This window comes from Bos javanicus, chromosome 11 (assembly GCF_032452875.1).
Source record: "Bos javanicus breed banteng chromosome 11, ARS-OSU_banteng_1.0, whole genome shotgun sequence".
Lineage (NCBI taxonomy): Eukaryota > Metazoa > Chordata > Mammalia > Artiodactyla > Bovidae > Bos > Bos javanicus.
Genome location: NC_083878.1, coordinates 37,197,935 through 37,220,010, shown reverse-complemented (window position 1 = coordinate 37,220,010; position 22,076 = coordinate 37,197,935). Strand labels below are relative to the sequence as shown.

Sequence of the window (22,076 nt, the reverse complement as noted above, 5' to 3'; positions counted from 1 at the left end):
ATGAACTTGCTTCACAGCTGAATGCATTCAACAAGGATTATTTCAAACAACCACCTAGTGTCACTGTCAACAGGCTGCAGGGACTTTAGCCAGGAATTTACTACTGAGTGGAGTTTTCAGAAAAAAGGAGGAATGACTCTAGTCATAATAAGCAAGAGATAAGATCCACAATGCTTATTGGGCAATTATGAATTTTTAAAATATGTGAACAATCAAACTCTGGGGGGGGGACAACAAAACCTGATCTGAACTGATATGAAACTATCTTTTCTTCATTCACACTTTGTGAATATTTACATGTTTTGCTACTGATACGTTAGTGGGCTTGATTATGAGTAACAGCCTCAGACTACCTGGAGGTTTATAACACACAACATATCTGCTATTTCTCTAAAATCCAGAAACGATGGAATTCTGAAAGACAGTAGGCACAAGCGCTCAGGAGAAGGAACTGGGGACCTGCACCATTTCTTAGGATTCTCATGTATCACATGTCCCAGTGGCACATTTCTACTGGAAAGGGCTCACAGTGGGTACAATTTGTAATAAATCTCAGCAACACAGACTCAGATGAAAAGAAATAGGACAGGCCACTGGGGAAAGGCATTCACTTTGAGATGAGACCATGTGAATCAGAAAAAAGGGATCTGTGGTTGTAGGAAGGGTAATGCATTCCAATCTGCATCTTACTTGGGGGGCTTCTCCACAGTGCGGTAAGTGTTGAACGCCTGAAGCTGCTGCTGGACCCCAACGAGTGAGTTGGCAAATTTGCGATTGTTCAAAATAATGATAGTTTGTTCAATCCACTCCAGAAGGTCAGAGGCAAGGGACTCATACTTTTCAATCATTTTTTCTGTTTCAATAGCGTTGTCAAGCACCTGTAAACAAGGGTTAGAAAAATGGAAAAGCAAGATAGTATCACTACGTAAGGGGAACCTGACTGCAGCCCTCCAAGAGGCGGCACATGCTTAATGACTGGCTTTGAAATGGTTCTCCAAGACTTTGGCACTAAACTCCAAGAACCATTTGCTAATAGGCACTCAAACTGTGGCTATTATTTGTGAGCAATGACAGCTTAACTCAACTGTAATTGGTTCTGTAACCTCCCAACCCCCAGGCAAAGGGTTTAAGATCCTGAATGATTCCTGATGCCTGGGCTCCAAAATTCCTAGAGAAACAAAAAGGGCTCTATTTGGTTTGGTCATATTCCATGAATGCCTGTGGATTTTCCATTCAATTGCACTGGGAAGACAAGGTCCTCTGGTCTGAGGTGTTTTGAAATATATGGCACGGGAGCATCAGCCAAACAAAAAAATTTTAAAAGCCTTATTCTAAGGCCTTTCCAAGCATGTTAAGTAGGATTTTCACATCTATAACATCAGGCAACTCAATCAGATTTTTAATATCCAATTTTCTGGCAAGGCTGTAGGGGAGGGGTGTTTCGGGTCTGTGTGCCTGTGTGCAGCATTGCTTAGTCATGTCCAATTCTTTGCAACCCCATGGGCTACAGCCCCTGCCAAGTTCCTATGTCCATGGGGCAGAATTCTTCAGGCAAGAATTCTGGAGTGGGCTGCCAAGCCCGCCTCCAGGGGATCTTTCCAATTCAGGGATCGAACTCAGATCTCCCGCATTGCAAGAGGATTCTTCATCATCTGAGCCACAAGGGAAGCCCAAGAATACTGGAGTGGGTAGCCTATCCTTCTCCAGGGGATCTTCCCAACCCAGGTATGGAACCAGAGTCTCCCACGCTGCAGGCAGATCCTCTGCCAGCTGAGCCAGCAGGGAAGCCCTGGGTGTGAGACCCCCTGTACTTTCTTCCTCAGTGTTTCAGCCACCACCCCCACCTCCTGCTCCTCTTTGGGATGGCAGGTTTCTGCCCACTGCCCTGCCATTGGTGAACTTCATCAAGAACTCCCAGCACCTCAGTATCTGAGGCATGGTGGCGACACATTTAGACACAAATCTTCAATACGTCTCACAACTTACAGGACTGGTGTGAGCTCACCTTTCCAATTCGTTTTCCTTCAACAGCCAAGGCCTTCATCTTTGAGAAGTAGTGGTAGTAAGTCACCACGTAAGTGATAATAGACTTCTCATCAGGATGGTCCACACTGATATCTGTAACCCAGAGAAGATTCTGTTCAGTGCTCTGCTCACTGCATTGCCACCCAGGCAACAGGAACAACCCAGAAGAGCTGCTCAACACTCAACAGGCCCGTGCCTTCATTTTTGGGGGGCTTGAAAGTTCTGCCATCAGAGTGCTGATTGTAAGGCTAACTAACGAAGATGAAACCACCTCACCGCCTCTTTTATTATATGAACATTCAAAACTGCCTCCTATTGCCAATAAAAACATAAAAATCTTTTTTTTGTTCTTTTTTTTTTTTTTCTTAGACAAAAATCTTAAAAGACCTGATTCTTTCTCTCAAGAATCCTAGGCCACTGAGATGATGAAATACACACAAACTACTACATGGAAATGAATAACATAGTTAGAATTGAGTCAGATAACTCAGCGATGTGGGTACTACCCAGACACACCATGTTCACCTCCCCTACCCCCAGGTTGCTCTGTGCTTCTTATTTTGGCCAATGGCACCAGAGTTTTTCCCAGTCACTAAGCCTATGGACATCTTTATCTCCTTGTTACTCATATTTAGTCAGTCACCAGGGCTGAGACCAAAGGATTCTATTCACAGAATCTACTGTCACTCTCAGGTCAGACTCTCACGGTCACATAGCCCGACCTGAAGCAATGGCTTCCTCAATGGGTCTCCCTGCTACTCAATTCCCTTTACACACTGCACCCAGCTGATGTTCCAGACGCAGAGCTGTGAGCATACTTCCTCTAAGCCCAAACTACTTAAAAAGTGCCCTGCAGTCTGAAAAATAAGTCCCGAAGTCCTCTACAACTTCCCGTAACTTTCCTTCCCTCCCTCCTTCCTTTCATCCATCCATCAAATATTTATCAAGCTTCCTCTAAGTGGCAAGCACCATTCTAGACATTTCTCACTCTATAGCCTACTAGTTCTTCTAAGGCGCCATAGATCCGAACCAAATTGAACTATTCACCATCACCACCCCAGCAATTTCCAATATTCCTTCCACTTTCAACTTCCCTTTTCCTGAAAGAGCCTTCCCTTCCCCCATCACATTCTTCCTATCCTCTAGGTCCAGTTTAGAAACTAACACTCCCTCACAGTCATTTCTAGCTGGAATGACTGTCTCCTCTGTCCTCTAAAGGACTTTGTTTATACTCTGCTTTCTGTCAGGCTCTATGATTACTTATGCACATTTCATTAGTCTTGTAAGACTGAGTGCCACTCTGCCCCTGCCCTCCTAACGTGCTGTATATATAGAGAGTGAGTGGTCAATAAGTATTTATTGAGGGATGGAGCAAATGAATGAAGGTGGCCAGTCTTTGGGGTATGGCAATGATGGAGGTACTCAGTTCAGGATACACAGAGGAGAGAACACATAGAACGCTCTTTGCTGACACAGTGGGCTCTTTCCTCAATGTGCATTCACTTGTGCACCTCCACTGCTGCCAGGAGGATAGAAGTGGATAGGGTTGTTTCTCTTAAAGACAAGACCACCGGGGCACAGGGTGGGAAAGCTCCCTGCCCAGGATCACTGAGGCAGCCAATAGAAGAGGGGGCCACAGCTACTCTTCCCACTCCAGGGCCCCCGTGACCAACTCCTGTGTCTGGCTCTGTCAATGTGGGCCCCACGGAGTCAGAACTGGAGGAAGGTCAGGGAAAAAGTGCCGGCCCTGGCCCTGTGTATAATTTAATAAACACAAAATGGGAAATGACTGGGAAGGAGTGAGCAGGCAAGACCTTTTTAAACTTGTTTACAATTGTATTTAAACGGATGCTCTCTGGGACACTGGGCAACTAACAATAGCTAGGGACAACTAATAATCAAGATCAAAACCACAGGATGAATGACAGCAACTGCTTTTTTTAGCTCCTTGTCTTCAAATGACCTGGGGAACATCAATCCCCTTTTCATAGTGGGTGGTGATTAGAAAGATCAACTAATGAGCAAGTTATTAAATTTTTTATCACAGTGATTTCAAAAAAAGATTGTTTATCTCAGCATCTATGGCTCAGGGAGGATGTCTTTCCACAGTAAGGCAGGGGTTAAGTACAAAGATTTATCACAGCCAAAGGAATTTTAGTTTTGTGTTTATATTGAGAAATCACTTAACGGGCTGGCACAAAGATAATTTTATCTCAGCTTCCTGCAGTAAACCTATCAGGGAATCTGATGCACTGGAAAATAGCAAGAAGCCTGCCTGGCAGCCTCATGACCTCGATCTGCCCTTGGGGAGTTTAACTTCCTGTTCTATATTTGTAAGAACTTTAAACTTTCACTCACAAACAGCTTTTTCTCAGTATCTGCTCACAGCTGAGAGCATCTAAAAAGCTCCATCCCTACAAACAAATCCTTTTGCATTTTGAATACTTCTCCAAACGAGAAAACATTATGATAGCTCATGTTAAGATGAAGCCTACAATTAGGATTTTGTTAATAAAGGAGTTACAGCCCATTGGATTGCCCCAGACAGGTCTGCTCTGTGTCGTCCACAGTCAGTCTCTGAGGTTCTGCTGCAGGGATCTGTGGGGCAGAGAGAGGCTGGTTCTGTGCAGAGTAAGGTGCTGTGCCACCAAGCAGCGGGCCACAAGGAGGGACTGCGTGTTACTCTTTCTGCCACCCACAGGCTCCTGGTGCACTGTCCTCATTTAAGTTCTTCTTACCCAGAAGCAAATACTGCGCAGTCTGCTAAGGAGGCTCCTAAACCTTCCTGCCCTCAGGCCAAACCACGCTCTTGCTCCAGTGGGCCGACTATCAGTCAACCAACAAGTGCGGAGAGCCTGCTCACGCCCTCTTCCTTAAACACAGAGGCTAAGCACCTATGGTGACTCCCCACTGCCTACTGAATAACCTCGAAAAACTGTTACCTGATGGGCCCCCACTCATCTTTCTGGTTGTATTTTTCCTGCTGCTAAGCTAATACTACCCGCAATGAACTGTTAGTCCCCTGTTATACCTTCCTCTTTCTTGGTTCCTCTGCTCATATAAATCCCTCTGCCTACCATGACCTCTCCTTTGGAACATGTTTAAATCATACTCACCTTTCAAAGCCTTTTCAGGTATAATCCTTTACACAAATCCTCAAGTAATTCATAGACCAACATTAGGCTCCTCTTCCTTAGATAATTCCCAAAGCACACGGTGCCCGTAAACAAACCAACATGAAGCAGATTTTTTATTTACTCCTCTTACACCCCTCGACTCCTTACCTTCGGGGTCCAAGAGTTTAGTGAGGCCAAGGTGTTGCTCTGCCAGGTTAAAGGCGTTCTGCAGATTGTAGTGTGCATTGGATTTCTTTAGTTTGTCAAAATCTATCAAGTCAGGCCTGTGGAGAACAACAGTGGAACATAACAGAAACCGCAGCTTGAAAACACGCCATGAGACCAATGGTGTCCACTTAGGAGTAAAAACCTAGATATTATTTAATCATCAAACAATGAAACCCAAGTTTTGAATAAACAACCTCAAAGTTTATTAAGAGAACTGAAGAGAATTGGCAGACTCGTTTCCTTTGTTTGGGACACTTTACACACTCTCTCCCACTCTCAAGTAGAAGGCAGGGATTTCCACCGTGGTGCAAATCTAAGGCAACGAATGTGAAGATGGAACATCACCCTGGTTGGCTATAAAAGGGTGTCAACATTCTCTCCCCATGTGGTCAGCGTGACCGCGAAGGACTCACCGGTGTTTGTGTATCAGTGCATTGAAGGCCATGCCATCCCTCCAGCTGGTTGTGAAATTGTGAATATTGACGTTGGGGTACCTAAGAAACACAACACAAGGTAACTACCAAATAAAGTTCTGTGTTTTGCTAAATGCAGTGTTTAAAGAAAAGCCTGTTGGTACTGAGAAAATGTGAGACAGTAACGAAATAAAGACACTGAAGACAATCAAGCTGAAGCTAAGATTGCCTAAACTTCTGCTTGTTGAAAAATAAAAACAAATACATATTCACATGGCTTTCTTGGTAACTTCAACCTGTGATCTGTGTCCTCGATTGAAAACACCACGCTTACTGAGAAAAAGGCAACCCTGACTAGATGCCTCCAAGGCTTCCTTGCTTCACTGGCTTTCCATGCCCCCAGCACAGCTATGAGAAGCCTGCAAACACGATACCTGAGTGCACACATCACTTAGGGAGAGGAAGTAGCTGGGGTTACCTGTTCAAACACTCAGCTTTCCTTCTTCCTTATATCACTGAACTGGATGAAGTTTCATAAATCAAGTACCTTCCTGAAACACTTCCCTATAATGCTTACCAACAATCAATCAGCTACTCTACACTATATTGATTATTAATAACTTTTTATCCGTGGCTGATTAAAAGTTCATTCCTCACTTGATCCCCTTACTAAGCCTTACACTCTTTATGGTTTCCACAGTTATCACTGACTGATCATGCCCATTACAGTTACAACTGTCTTCCATGTAGCCCTGACCTACAAGATTAACCTGGGGGACTTCCCTGGTGGCCCAAGGGTTAGGACTTTGTCTTCCAATTCAGGGGATGTGGGTTTGATCCCTGCATCCCTGATCAGTTGGGGAGCTAAGATCTCAGATGCCTCATGGCCAGAAACTCAGAACATAAACAACAAAAGAAATATGGTAACAAATTCAATAGAAACTAAAAAAAAAAAAATAAAATCAACCTGGGACAAAACCAGTTCTCAGTTAGTACTTGGGAGCTTCAACAGTTTCAGTGAGCAATAAACAAGATGCAGTTCTCTAAGAAATATCTTCACTGAAATTTCAATGAAAGACTAAAGGCAGGCAAACTCAGATAACATACAGAGATTAAGTTTGTACATTACATTTGTCCACTTAAGTTTACTGCACAAAACTTCCCAAAGCACAGAACTTAGAGGAGAAAGCCCACAACTTTTACAAATACCATGGATGAGATTTTTAAACACAGTTTCAGGGTTTTAAAATTCAAGATAAAATTCTCTCTGGAACTTCCTTAATAATCAAACAGAAGAAAAATGATTGTGCAGATGACAGGTCCAGAATATAAATCAACTCATTCCGTCGCAAGAGCTAGCTGAAATGTCAACGTCTCAACCGCTTACAAGTTAACAAGACATCTCAGTGGAAGCAGTGGAAAAGATACTTGTCAACACCGGTCAAGTGACGACTCTGCTAAAACTGAGTCTGGGGAGAAGCAGCCCCTAAATCCCAGGTTCATGCTCACCCAGCTGTCTTCATCTGGCACCACAAGAGCAAAGCATCCTTGGCAGATTTCTTCTCTTTGTTGTCTTCAGTTTCTACACTGATATCCTGGATCTAAGGTTTACAGAGAAATATTAGACGAACAGATATGTCAGGTCTGCATATACATAATGAGTAAACTTTAGGTCAACACCTAGCCTTGCAGAATGTCTACTCTGAGGATCAATGAAAACTGCTTTCTGAAGCCAGGGTTCCCTTCTTGGAAATAACAACCAGAACTAGGTTCTGTACTTTGCACAAAGAGTAAAGTGAAGACTAGTTACCTGCCATGACTTCCTAGAACCTATCAGGGGTCATTTCTACTCCCAGCATAGCCCATCTTTCTCAACCACAGGCTAGAATGGTGGCTGGTATGGTACACTTTGAATCCCAGCATACTCTATGAAAATACTGTTTTTGCACAACCAAAAATTTCCCACACCAGAGTCAGTGAGTCCTTTGTTGATGAGGACTGTGTATGCACCATTTCCTGAAAACTGACCCAAACTCTCAGAGAAACAGTGCCCTTAAATGCTGTGCTTCCATGCTCTGTGCTACATGGTCTGAATATTTGTGCTCCCAACTCTCATTAATTCTTATGCTCAAACCCTAATCCCCTCAAAAAAGTGATTATGAAGAGGTAGGGACTTTGGGGGTCCTGGGCCTCATGAATGGGATGCGTGCTTTATAAAAGAGGCTCCAGAGAGCTTCCTAGAGCCCTCCACCAAGTGAGGACACAATGAGAAGTCTGTGACCTATAAGTGGGCTGTCCTTTGACCTTGCTGGTACTCTAGTCCCAGACTTCCAGCCTCCAGAACCGTAAACAATAAATGTCTATTGCTTGGAAGCCACCCAGCCTGAGGCACTTTGTTTAGCAACCTGAACGGACTAAGACAGCCTATATTCGTAAGGTACAACGGACTAAGACAGCCTATATTCGTAAGGTACTCATAGTCTGCTGAATCTCAACAGGACGTAGAGCCTGGTCTACTAGGACCAAAGTCAGACTTCCTAGGTTTGAATCCAGGTTCCCTCACATACTTCGTGTCCTTGAGTGAGTTCCTCGGCTTCCCCACTGAGGAGTGGCTATCTCAGGGCACTGCTGTGCACTTGAAGAAATGCAAAATATGGAGAGCTGGGCTCTTAGTAAGGAAACCTACATGTCAGCTCTTTGGATCACGGGCTGCCTACCAGTTATGTGATTTTTAGACAAATGCTCTGAATGCTCTTCTGTCTTCAGTTTCCTTGACTATACTAATAAAATGTGGAACGGAGTGCAGGAAAATGGTCTCAGCCTAGAAGGCCATCCATTCTCTCTCAGTTCTAACCATTCCAAGTTTTCCAGTCCTGGCCCCTGTCAAAGGTCTTTCCATCTAATCTAGAAACATACCCCAGAATTCTTTTTAGGAAAAAGAGGTAGGAAGAGGATAAAACAGAGACACGTGTAAGATTAAAAAATTAGAAACTTTCAACTAGGAAAAACACCTAGAAATTGAAATTATTACGCTTCTAAAAAAATTCTCCAAGAGAAGTCTTGAGTTTGCATAAATTCTAAACTACAAAGAGTATGCAAGAGTAACCCTCGCTCAAGGGGTAAAACACAGACTTACTAGGAAAGCAGGTGGAATTTTACACATTAACCTCCATCAGCTTTCCTCTATTTCAGGAATGGAATCTGTTTTCAGACTAGGTCATTCAGAAACAGAACCTACCCTTCTGAAATGAAGACATCTCCCTATGTGGACTAAGCAAACTCAAAGACCTTTATTCCAGTTTCTCACATCATCTTTTACTCTCTTTTAAAGGGAAAGCAGCATAAAACCTGTCAGTCACCATTGGTATTTAATGCACACCTGATACACACATCAGGGCTGGCCACACCTTGGGGGCTCCTGGACACATACACACACACACACACACACACACACACACACACAGGTAATATAAGACAAGATTGTACATTCAGGAGCTGGGGGGTGGTGGGGAGAGAGGTCTCTGCAAATACGTGGGGAAGCCTCACAGAGGAGGCAGAATGTTAGCTAGGCCTTGGCTGGGGAGGAGTCAGTAAGTGTTTGCAGAACAGGGGATGGATTGATAAAACTGCTTCAGGAGGCAGGGGCATGGCAGACACCAATCCCCACAGGCCATGCAGTGACATAAGCCTGTGTTTCTTTCCTTAGAGGAAAGGGAGAAAGTACGTATTGGCATTTACAGGTTTAAGCACAGAAAAAGGCAAGCTGGCCAGAAATTAATTAGTCAGTGACTCAACCCAATTCACAACCCAAGGGCTGTGGGCACCAACCTGCTGTCAAGGGAGGCCATTGTCAGGATGCCCTTCCACGCTCTGATTACAGGCCAAAGGCAAGAGAAACAGAACTTCTTACTCCAGGGAATTGAGGCAAGGCCCAAGGAGGGCCTGCTCAGTTCACCTCTGTTGGCCTAAGGCCAAGAGCAGTGATCAGTGAATTTAATGGTGTTTCACTCTATTTTCAAATCATTCAGGAACCAAACAACAGAAACCTATAGAAGAGTTCTGTTTGCAAAATAAAGTCACTCCATTAATAATGTCATCTTCAACAATGGTTCCTGGCCTCAGTTCAGTTCCGTTCAGACCCATTTAATCAGAAGCACTGGGGGCTGGAACCTGGGAACCTGAGTGAGTAAAAAGCCTTCCCAAGAAGTCAGATGATCTATCGGTCCAGGCTTAGGAACCCCCCATTCAGGTTCTGAACAGCTCTGGTTTAGACCCCTAGCCTCCTTCCACATACCCACCCACACCACTAAGCTACAGCCCAATCCCAAGGGAAGCGAGAAGGAAAGCGACGGGTTAGAGGGTGATTTCAGCATTTTAGTAAGAATATAAAGGGAGGCATGGGGTCGCAAAGAGTCGGACACGACTGAGCGACTGAACTGAACTGAACTGAACTGAATAATGTGATTTCTGTTGTGGCTCTTTGTTGGTGAGCTTTTTATTTACCTAGGGAAGAAAAAATCAATCAAGCATCATCAGAGGGGCTTAACGAAGAGGGAAGACACAGAAAACAGACTCTGAGAAGAGAGAACTGTTAGAACTTTTGTTTGCAAAGTAACCTGATACTAGGTAAGAAGCGTTTCCTGCGTTTCAGATTTTAATTGAAAAGCAGAAGCATGAAGCAACAGCCTGGAGAAAGAACCAGTCATCAGGCCGGAGGTGCCACACAGACAGGAAAGGCTGAGCTCTCTCCTTAGGGGTCAGAAGCAAGCGTGGCAGCCCTGACTGGCCTCGTGATCCTTGCAAGGCTCCTCCCTCCCCTCACAAAGTGAAGCAAATTGACAGAATGACCTTGAGAGTGTTTCTATACTTATAACCTTACCCCTGGGTATAACAAACCCATAAAATCGTCAGTTCAAACGAGCATAAGGCTTCTGCACACTCCCCTGAAAACTGCTTCCTTACACCCAAAGGAGAATGAGAAGGTGAAAACAGAACCCACACAGATGTCACAATCCTATGCAGCTTAGCCTAAAATATTCTGCAACGCATACCATGATCTGTTGAAGTTCAGATAGTCTACCAGTAGTAACCTAGCGTTGACCACACCTATACACCTCTGCTCCTGAAAGCTGAGTAGCAGACACCAGTGGTGGGCTGAGACTAGGCCCAGAAACCCCCTTAACTGCCAAGAGAGTCGAGACTTTCAGGAGCAGCAAAACTGAGGGAGAAGATAGCAGCTGCCACATGCCCAGAGGGCAGCCGAATGTGATGTGCAGCACACCTGACTCTGAGATGCCATTTCCACCTGGTCCTTCTGGTCGCCCTGGAAGGGGAGCCCAGTTTTGCAGGGATGCTCACACTCGGCAGGGAGGCCCGGTGGCCAGGCCGAGTCCCTTACCTGGAAGCGCAGGATGATGGTCCAGATGAGGCCGAGGGTCAGCCGGTGGTTTCCATCCACGATGTCGTGGGACCCCATGTTCTCAAGATGGACTCTCTGCTCCTTCAGGAACTGAAGGGCCTTGTCCACATTCTCCAGACAGTGGATGCGCATTCGTCCCTTGGTGGGTTTAGGCTAAAACAGAAGAGCAGAAGGTAGAAACAGATCATCCAGGAGGGCAGAAATCAGCTCAGAGCTACAGTCCAGAGAGTTCACATAGGCCCATTCACGCAGCGCTCTCCAACCCACACCAAAATGTTAAAAAAATATATGTTCATTCAGTATTTATCTAATACTAAGAAAGAGAAAAAGAGAAGTTTACTTAAGGGATGGTAACCGATCACCCTTCAGAGGTTTGTTTTATCATGGAAGTGACATAATTTACGTGAGCATGGAAGCTGGAAGTTCAGAGAAAAAGGAGCCCAATTTTCACAAAGAATTTCATAGCTAGCACTGCCATCCATGGAATTTTTGCAGATGCATGGCAGAACACCGCTGAGGATTTTCTGGCTGCTTTAAATGTAAAAATAGGTTTGCCACCTGCTGGTTTGGGTTGTTTCCTGAAGTTTGCTCAAAATGAGAAAGGGAGGACATGCTATAAAATCAGGAGAATTTTCAAGTGGTGGTTTGTGAGGATGATGGAGGGGGTTGAGTAAAAGGGTGTGACTTGCTGAAAAGTTAAAGGAAAGAAAATACAACAGTGGTCTAACTGGAATGCCCCAAAATGTCTGTTCCTTTTATTTAGTTATATTAAAATCCAAAAAAGGCCCTTTCAAGGTGAATATTTTAAATAAACAAAGCAATAGATAAAGATACACACTCAAAAATCTTCAATGGGTCACTATCACCTCCTGTGTGTCTAGAGCAAGCTCACGCTTCCACTGCCTGGCTCCACCCTTCCTACCCCTCTTTTCACCCATAACTCCCCCCTCTATGGAAGCTGCACCTCGAGCTGATCTCACAAGCCCACAAAGCTGCCACCAGGTTGCACATACCCATCCTGGCTCAGAGATGTCCCTGATCTGGCTGCCATCCTCTCTCCCGAGACATCTCATCATACCCCACCCACCTTTCGAGGTTCAGGTCAAGGCACATCTTTCCTGCTAGAAGTCATTTCCAACCACTTCAACTGTCACAGGACCCCCTTCCCCCCAAACCCATACATTTATGGTCTGGACCACAGGGTTCAGGAACTCATCACATATCTTACATTTTTGCTGTTACTCACATGTACTGTTACTACTTTTAACCCGACTACTGGCTTGGGAGCATGGACTATGCTTTATACTCACAACTTACATTCCTGGAATGTCAGGAATGCTAGGATCCGTGATTCATGTTAGGTCAAGTGACAACGGCACAGCAAATCAAGCTATCTGGGAGGTAAGAAAAAGGTCTGATCTCAGATGTCCATAAAAAGGGGTGGACTCCATCTAAGGTTCCTACAGTGAGCCCCCGTTCTCCTCCTGTCAAGGTGGACAACTGAGGTTCCTGCTGAAACTGGACCGAAGTCGAGGGGTGTGGACTCACTGCCTCCAAGAAAGCGTGTGAATTCTGGGGGGAGGGCTCCTGGCATTCTTCAGGGCTGTTCTGAGGCCTCTTCCTCTTCGCGGCCTGTGCCCTGACCAGCGAGCCCATGACCACACAGTGCAGGTTGGGCCTGGAGTTGCAGAGTGGCAAGGATGCAAATGTTGTGCTAACTGTGGCAGATAGTCTCCCAAGTCCGCCTCTGACTGGCCAGAAAAGGTTTCATATAGTCTCCCAAGTCCGCCTCTGACTGGCCAGAAAAGGTTTCATCCTAACTCATTGTGAGAGAAACAGTGTGGGTGGAATTAGCGTTTGTAAAGTCAACTTGTGTACACGTCAAGTGAAAGTGTTCATCACTCAGCCAGTGTCTGACTTTGTGACCCCATGGACTGCAGCCCACCAGGCTCCTCTGTCCATGTGATTCATCAGGCAAGAAGACTGGAATGGGTCGCCATGCCCTCCTCCAGGGGATCTTCCCAACCCAAGGATCGAACCCACGTCTCCCACATTGCAGGCAGATTCTTTAGGGTCTGAGCCACCAAGATCAGGACTCCCAAAACAGAGGTCGCCCACATGACAAACTTAAGTCAGCCTGCACTGGAGAGAAAGGCCTGTCAAGGAGCCTGAACACAAAGGGTCACTCTCTTGGGAAGAGAGCTCCACCACTGCTTGTGAGGCAGCACTGCCCCATCCATGGACTATGTCCCCTTGAATAAAAGACATCAAACTCTCTACCACACCGTTTTAGTTCTGTCATCTGACAGAATCTGAGCAGCAATATAGGGAATACGTTGGGGGCTGTCAGGACCTTCTCAGGCTGCTCCAGGCCTAACTACAGTTCTTTTTGACCTGATCTTGAAGAACAACCTCAAACACGCAGGAGACCTCTCAAGCCTCTGTTCTCTCCTACAAAATCCCAGTGGACTGCGTGTTCATTTCCATATGAATATGGGGTGCAGGGGTGTGGGAGGTATGGGAGGGGTCCAAATGCTTTCCTGCAGGTTGGAAAAGTGTCAAGTGGCAGGGACCCCGCACTGATGCTGACTGGCCATGCCAGGTGGGGGCTGAGGATGGTTCACCCTGACCCAAATGCAACGCAAGTTCCTGTTAACACCAGCCATCAGAAACACTACTGCATGGAACACAAGGGAAGGAAATGAAATAAAGATGGCAGAGAAACCTCTTTGGTTGGGTAAATGATTAGACTTCTTAGTTAAAAAAACAAACCTCACCCATTTCCAAAAGTCGAGGAAATGGAAAACTTTCAGGAGACCCCTCACCCCACTTTGGTTTTATTTTTTTGCAATTCTTCCAAAAATCAAACCAAGATTTGGGCAGGGGTTGATACTCTGCTTTTCTCTCTCTAAAGTTGTTTTATTTTTAATTTTCCTACTGCTCCTGGCCATTACATCTTTTAAAACATGAAACACGAACAAACCAGATCCATGAATATGCTTCTGCTGGGCAATTCAGTATAGATGCTGCTGCTCTTGTTAAAATATCCACAATTTAAGTTACAGTTTCCCCACTTTTTAGCAAATTGGCGCCTTGTTTCTCAACTTTTACCTCTAACATGAGGATAATATCGGTAATAATCTCAAACAGCTGCTCCATAAATGAAATGGTGAACTAATCGTTATGGTGTTCTCAAATCCACAAAATGGATCTACAAACAGAGGCACCTCAAGGATTTTCCTCCCAACAATTCTTCTTAAAGTTGTTGGGGGGGGCAGGGGGAGCATGCCCCACCTGAATTTCAAATTGTTTAGAAATGACACACTTCTCTGTAGACAAACAAGAAATGTTCAGGGTCTAGATAGAACTCTCCCACTGAGAGCCAGAGAAGTTGATACACATCAGTTGAAAGACAAATTTAATACCAGATTGGAATGTGCCCCCAAACAGTGGTAATGATATTATTCTTCTAATCCTGACACCCTAAATGGTACTCTACAGGAATAAAAGGAAATGGTGGTAGAGAAAACTTATGACTAGCTGGTATCTGGAGGGAAGAGGAGATGGAAGGAGGGAGGGGCAAGGATGCAAAGATACCCAAACCTCGACACTTGGGGTGTCTAGACGTAGTAAGACCTCTGCAATTCAAAGCGTATTAGGAAACAAGGTTAGAAAGCATGATTTACAGAGATAGCTTAAATATTACTATTATGCTGTGCAGCTAGTAATTCAAGCTAGGTTAACTGTTAGGCAGTGAAAGTTGCTTCATCGCCTCACTGCACCTCTCTCCATGTTTTTCAAACACTTTCCCACATTTCATCTTAATTGAAACTCACTCAGCTTCAGTGGCACATGAATCTCCTTTAAACCAAAAGAACAAACCAGATGTGGCAAGGTTAGATGATACAGGAGGAGAAGTAGGAATTAAGACTAAAACTCAAGAATAGCAACTCCTAAGATGTGTTCAGAGACGGTCTCTGAAGTGTTTTGATGCTTTAAATGGTATTTGGGCAGGTTTAGGGAGAATCATCACAGGGAATTAATTTAGAAGGGTTAATAATGATTGCACAGACCTACACGCAGAAACATGTATTAGGTCATGAAAACAGCAAAGCTCTCAATATCTAACAATTCTTAGCTGCCATTTTCTGGGCGACTGGGTTAACCTGTTAGGTGGTTTCTATCTTATCACATTTAATCTTCACACTAACACTACACAGTAATAACAATTATTATTCTTGTCATTGTACAGATGAGAACACATCTGTTTAGAGGGGTGAGGTGATGGCATGGCTGGCTGGTGTGGTGAGCTGGGATTCCATAATGTGCCCCCTTCAGGCTACACCGGGAACCAAGTGCAGTACAAACACATTAGTATGTGAAAGGAAATAACGAGGCTTGGGTCCCGATCTGGCAGACAGTTTTCCTTTTTTTTTTCCAGAAGAGCTATTTTTATTTTATTCAACTTCCATCTTCTCAAAAGAAAGAAGAGATAACAATGGAGAAAACTGAACACAAAGGATCTGGGGGAGGGGCGCATCTCTCAGTAATAAACACTTTCCGAAGCCTCACCCCAAGAATGGCTCTTTCTGCCAGGAAGAGAAACCTTCCCTGTCTTGTCTCCATTAATTATTGTCAAATTCCCAGTGTGACTAAGGTCCGTTCCCACGGCAACATGCACATTTCTGTCTTCTGCTGTCCTTTCTGACGGGGCAGTTTGAGATGCCATGAATGTGGAGTCAAGGATCAATACCAGACTCGCGTGCAACTCAAACAAAGGGGGGTGCGCTGCAGGCCTGGGTTCCTCTGAGGAAATGCCTGTATTTATGGCTCCTCCTTTAAATCCTAACAAGGGTTCCTGCTCTTCCACACCAGGGCCGTGTTCCTCTGCTTTGTGGTCACGTTTCCTGTTTCCCTTCCTTAGTCCCTTCTGGTCCCAAATCTTTATCAACCACAGCTCCAATCCATCTGGGCTGGCTCCAGACCCATCATCTTTCCAGCTCCAAAAGAGTGGGAATGACAGGGCTAAGTAACCAACTTCCAGCAACTGACAAGGTAATTTTAACTGCTTAGTAGAGCAGCCAGTTCAAGCCCCGCCCCTCAGAAGTGGGGTGGTCCTGGGCAAATTCGCCTTAGAAAGGGAAAAGGGAGCTGGATGGCCCCTCCAGGTTCATGGTGGACTCAGCCTTGAGTTTAGACCAATTACACGCTGTGGGGCATCTGGGTTTGTAGAACGGTGGAGTGATTACAATGGCAGGGTTTTTGTCAGAGCCTAGAGATGGGAAGGAAATGGCAACCCACTCCAGTGTTCTTGCCTGGAGAATCCCAGGGACGGGGGAGCCTGGAGGGCTGCCATCTATGGGGTCGCACAGAGTCGGACATGACTGAAGCGACTTAGCAGCAGCAGCAGAGATGGGAAAGACAAAGCAAACGTTTCCTGGAGCTATTTTTAGCCTCCATGAATAGAGGAGGATGACTTGAAGGAGGACTCCTGGCAGGGGATTTTGGGAGGACCCAGGGGAGCTGGGCCACTCTTCCACCCTGCTAAGCCCCGCTCCCTCTGACTTTTCTCTATGTGTCCAGAGCCACCTTGAAGCCACCTGGAGCAATAGATCTCCAGGGCTGCAGGGAGACAGAAAGCCAATCCTGGGAGCTGGGAGAAGCTGACTGCCGAACACCAGCTGGATAGCTTTGCTGGTTGCTTACTGTTACAGCATCTGTGAAATCAAGGGATCTAGCTTTGGGGCCCCTAGTCCCTTCCAGCTATAAACAGTCTGTAAGCTGGAGGGGAAACGACTCACTAGCACACAAAGCAAATTCTAAAGTGCCTGCTCATCTCTCATTCAGGTGTAGAAGAAATAGAGAAAAAGACACTACAGGTCAATGTGCCAGAGTGACAGAGACTTGCTTATGTCTTTGCCTTTTAATCAAAAATCAATGCTTGCTACACACATATGCATGCCTCTACTTAATACAGAGAGGAGGACGGAAACACTAATTCCAAAATCTCGTCTGATACAACAGTCAAACTTACTTCACATTAAGTCCCCAAACACCTCCCTACACATCACACTCTTCAGTTTTAAGAAGAGTATAAAATGATTCTTGTCCAATTAAAATTAAAGGGGAAACAACATACCGCATCTCATTAATTCCTGCCCATTTCCTTCCTGGTGGGGACCCATTCCCCAGGACAATCTTCTCCTTCAGTAGGGCTCAATGAGAAATGAGGGGCCCAAAATACAGGAGAGTGGCTGGAATCTAAGTTATATTCCTCAGTGGTGATACTGCTTCTTCTCTAAAGTGTAAGTTGTCCACTTCATTAGACTGAGAATTAAACAGATTATGTGTATAACAGCAAACACTGAAAGTGACCGACTGTCATCACTCCTTCTGAAAGCAAACTCCACTTTAGCCAGGATGCTCTCCCTACACCAGCTTCCTCCTGACGGCCACCCCAAGTGCTCTCTTCACTCTTCCTCACGCTGACACACGGCCCCTCTATTCTATGGCCATCCACACCTGAGCCTCTCCTCTTGAATCCAGTTGCAACCCCACCCAATGGGTAGGGTTTCTTGACACTCCATCCAGAAGGCCCACTTCCTCTTCTGAACTGTAGTGCTTTGGGGCCATTCTTTCAGCTTTTTATCACATGGTATTACTATTACCTGTTACTATTAGTTCATTTTTTGTATTTGTGCAATTAGACCTGAATTTAACAGGGACATTCTTCTCTGGCTGGTTGTTAGAACAAAAGCAAATGCTCCCTCACAAGAGATATAAAAAATAGGCAGGTTCTGTGGCCAGTCCATAAAATCCCATCTCTACAACAATACATGTCAGCACGGCTCTCCTAACAAAGATTTTATATAAAATGCACTCAGGGTAGTTCAACATGGGATTTATTTAAGGCTTAGCAAATCTCACGGTAAGTCTATCTTCTCCACCTAGTTCAGCCTGTTTTGGAAGTAACGGTGGTTAAAAAAAAAAAAAAAAAAAATCCTGTTTTTGTTGCTTTGTCTTCTTTGAGACTGATTAACAGAATAAGAAGACAGAATATTAGGAAAATAACAGGACAGCAGAAATCAGTGATACCTGTTATTGGTAATGGTGGGAGCTGCGGGAGAGTAGAGGTGTTCAGAAAACCTTGTCCTCTCGGTCAGAGAAGAGGGCTCAGTCTGGCAGGAGCAAGGCAGGAAACCATCTCACACAGAACCAGTCTTCACGCTGAGGCCCACAGAGGGAAGGGGGCACAGGCCAGCTTCTAACTTGGATGAGGAACTGTGGGCTCTACTTCACTCCCAAAGTCCAGAGGCCTCAGTCCTTCCAAATATCAGTGGGTCATGCAACCCTAACCCTTCATGTCCCATTTCTAATCTGGCTTTGGGACCTGCAACTAATGGCAAAGTGACCAGCATAGTTCTGTGCTCACCGCTTCTATCTGGTCGGTTGACACCAAAGTCAAAGGCGGTCTATATTCTTTTGGGGGGCCTTCTTTATATTTTATCTTTCTGTTTCATACTAGGGTACAGCTGATAAACAATGCTGTGATAGTTTCAGATGAACAGTGAAGGGACTCAGCCATACATATCCATGTATCCATTCTCCCCCAAATACCCCTCCTATCCAGGCTGCCACATAACACTGAGCAGAGTTCCATGTGCTATACAGGAGGTCCTTGTTGGTTATCCATTTAAAATACAGCAGTGTGTACATGTCCGTCCCAAACTCCCTAACTGTCCCTTCTCCCTGACAACCATAAGTTAGTTTTCTAAGTCTGTGAGTCTCTTTCTATTTTGTAAATTCATTTGTACCATTTCCTTTCAGATTCCTTATATAAGGGATGTCATAGGATATTCCTCCTTCTCTGTCCGACTGACTTCACTCAGTATGACACTCTCCAGGTCCATCCATGTTGCTGCAAACGGCATTATTTCATCCTTTATAATGGGATGAGTAATATTCCATTGTATATATGTAAGAGGCGGTCTATATTCTTTCTGGAACTTTAAAGTCAGATATTTATGAAGTTATAGTCCATGGTAATTTCAGAGTAACACACTGGAAAGGAACGGTTTTGTCATCAACCCAATCCCAGTCTGCAGCAGCGTCCTGGCTCAGCCTCAGAGATTCCTCACTGCCTCATGAGCTAACACACCTTGAGGCAAAGACAGCGACATGGAGCCAACCCAAGTCATGACTAGGGGTGGGTGGGGGAGATTCCTGCCTTCTCATGTTCTACAGTACTTAAGAATCAAGTGTCTTGATAACTCCAACATCTAACCCCAAACCTGCTCAAATCTAACCCAGATTTTATTAAGTAGAAATGCAGGGTGGGGTTAGGGTGAAATGATGTGGATCATTAAGTGAATCTGTTTTTTTGAACTTGGTACAGTAAAAATCAATAAAAACTTCCTCCTCTGTGAAGAAGGATGAGCTGGCTCCAAGAATCTGCTAATAAAATAAATTTAGATACTCCAGTCCCTCAAACATCTATCTCCTACACACTGCCAAGTTGGTGGTGCGTGCTTGTGCTGAAATGCCGCCGGAGACACAGCTGCAGATGGAGTGCAAATGTTTGTGTAGCCCAGGGATTTGGATCACTGGTGCAGAAAGCCCAGAGCTGACTGAATGTTATCTGATGAGACACATTTATCTGTGGACATTAATTTACCTAGGCCTGGAAGTTCTAGCAATGGCGCTCATTCTGGAATCTGAAGATTCAAGAATCATTTGGGGCAACCCCTCATGGATGAATCTTCTCTTCCTTGGGGAGCATCTCTAATGTAAGTCCCTGGCAGCATCTGTGGCCAACAGCAGAGTGTGGTCTGTGTCTTTTCCAGAAGACTCCAGATAAGCCACAGGGCCAAAAGAGCCAAAAATCTCCAGTACAAATGAATAAGAGCTGTAGCTCGCTCTTTCTATGGTGTTAGTCACTCAGTCATGTCTGACTCTTTCCTGATCCCATGGACTGTAGCCCACCAGGACCCTCTATCCATGGAATTCTCTTGGCAAGAAAACTGGAGAGGGTTGCCATGCCCTTCTCCAGTGGATCTTCACAACCAAGGGATCAAACCTGGGTCTCCTGCATGCTGGCAGATTCTAAATCATCTGAGCCACTAGGGAAGCCTATCTATAGTATCCTTACTTTTGTTTTTTTAAACATTCTTTTTTTTTTTTTTTTTTTGCCCTGTGGTACAGTCTGTAGGATCTCAGCTCCCTGAGCAGGGATGGAACCAGCGCTCTCATTAGTGAGAGCTCAGAGTCCTGCCACCCAGACCACCAGGGAACTCCCCATGGTATCCTCACTTTTGGAATAAGAAGACCGATAAGACTCTGCAACCAACAGTCAGAGTTGGCTGGGAGGAATGGATAGTAAAAGAAGCCAAGGCACTCGGGGTTTTACGAAGTGGCAGGGCACTGCTAAAGACAATCTCTGCCCGTGACTGCCTGAGAGGACGCAGACAGCAGCCCCCTCGTGTTCCTCCACCCCTGCTCCCCCAGGCCTCTAGGACACTGCAAAAAAAAAAAAAAAAAGGAAATATATATCCTGCTGGCAGCAAATAAAGACAGGAGTGGGAGGTTTCTACAAACAACCAAGAATTATGCTTTGTTGGCTGTTTTCTTCTTCTCATATTTTTGTTGCCCTGTTCAGAATGAAGGGCAATGGGCTTGACCCCATTTATTATATGGACATTATCACAGACAACAATCTTCTTGGTATAAAAGAACTACAGGCCTTCCAGGGTGAACCATTTACTCCCCATGAGACCATACTGGGGCAAAAATAAATGTTCAAACTAATTTTCACATAACCTTTAATGATTTTTTTAGCTACTTTCAGAACATCATTCCCCCTACCCCAAATCAACAGACAATTACACTCAGTTGAACATTTAAGAGGGAAAAGGGGGTGGTGTTGGTGAGAAACTCTGGTTACAAAAATTATATTTAAAGGTGCATATCACAATATTTCTGGTCTAGACTGTCAAAAAACAAACCAAAATGCACTAAATGACCAGTCCTCCCCGTGTGAACCCACTGCCCCTACTCCCACCTCACAGACTGCCTTCAAGGAGGCATCATGGCCATGGAGGCAGGAGACTCCTTTGTCTGTTTGTTTCGTCCAGTTTGACCCATAACCTCAAAGAAAATGAGGCAGCAAGACATGCATGCTCAGGAACAAAGAACATGGACCAGAGGTGCTGAAGAAGAGACATTGTTGCTCTCTTTTGGGGACCCTGTTCCTGAACGGAGGGCTCAGGAGACAGAAACCTGACTATTACTACCCGGGCTCAAAGAGGCAGTTCTGTCTGTGGGATAATGTTAGAACAGGGGACAACCTCTGCCTATGGTTAGAGGTGTGTGGGTTGGTCTGCATACAGACCCACTGTGGCTGTCAAGTTGCAGGGTGGAGATCAAGTTAAAAATAAGGCTTTCTGGCAGCCCTGCCAACCACCAGCATCATATTTTCCTGGTGATGTCACTGCAGATGTGGGCTCGATCCCTGGGCGTCAGTCTTTGGCTTGGCCCCACTGCCACCTATGGAACTGTCTATGCTCTGGTAGCAGAGGGCATCCATCTCTACACCAAGGCCAGACAAAACCTGTTGGGCCAGTTACAGTGACTGCATTAAGATTTTTGGGTCTAAGGTTCACAAACAAAAGTCACATCAGAGACAGCGGTGGCAGCTCTGGGCAAACAGAATGGGGAGAACATTTTCACAATAGGCTGACAACTCCTCTGCCCAAAAAGGCTGGGTGAGTTCATCAGAAGCTCCACGTTTCCAAGGAGACAAAACACCAGCCTCTCCCTCCAGCCCAGAATAAAAAGTGTGTGTGGAAGAAACAAAAAAACGCCAGACACTACTGAACT

The 22,076-nt window shown here is 45.1% G+C and overlaps 1 protein-coding gene across 7 annotated transcripts in view; it reads right to left on the bottom strand.

The window, feature by feature from the left end:
* SPTBN1 (spectrin beta, non-erythrocytic 1) overlaps positions 1–22,076 on the bottom strand; it is a 213,146-nt gene that overhangs the window by 46,280 nt on the left and 144,790 nt on the right. For all 7 annotated transcript variants that reach the window (XM_061432375.1, XM_061432374.1, XM_061432377.1 and 4 more), the window contains 6 exons: positions 11,181–11,354; positions 7,292–7,383; positions 5,783–5,863; positions 5,310–5,425; positions 2,006–2,118; positions 691–878 (listed from right to left, as the gene is read on the bottom strand). In XM_061432375.1, coding sequence (XP_061288359.1) covers positions 691–878; positions 2,006–2,118; positions 5,310–5,425; positions 5,783–5,863; positions 7,292–7,383; positions 11,181–11,354 — 764 coding nt within the window. The remainder of the gene's footprint in view (positions 1–690; positions 879–2,005; positions 2,119–5,309; positions 5,426–5,782; positions 5,864–7,291; positions 7,384–11,180; positions 11,355–22,076) is intronic.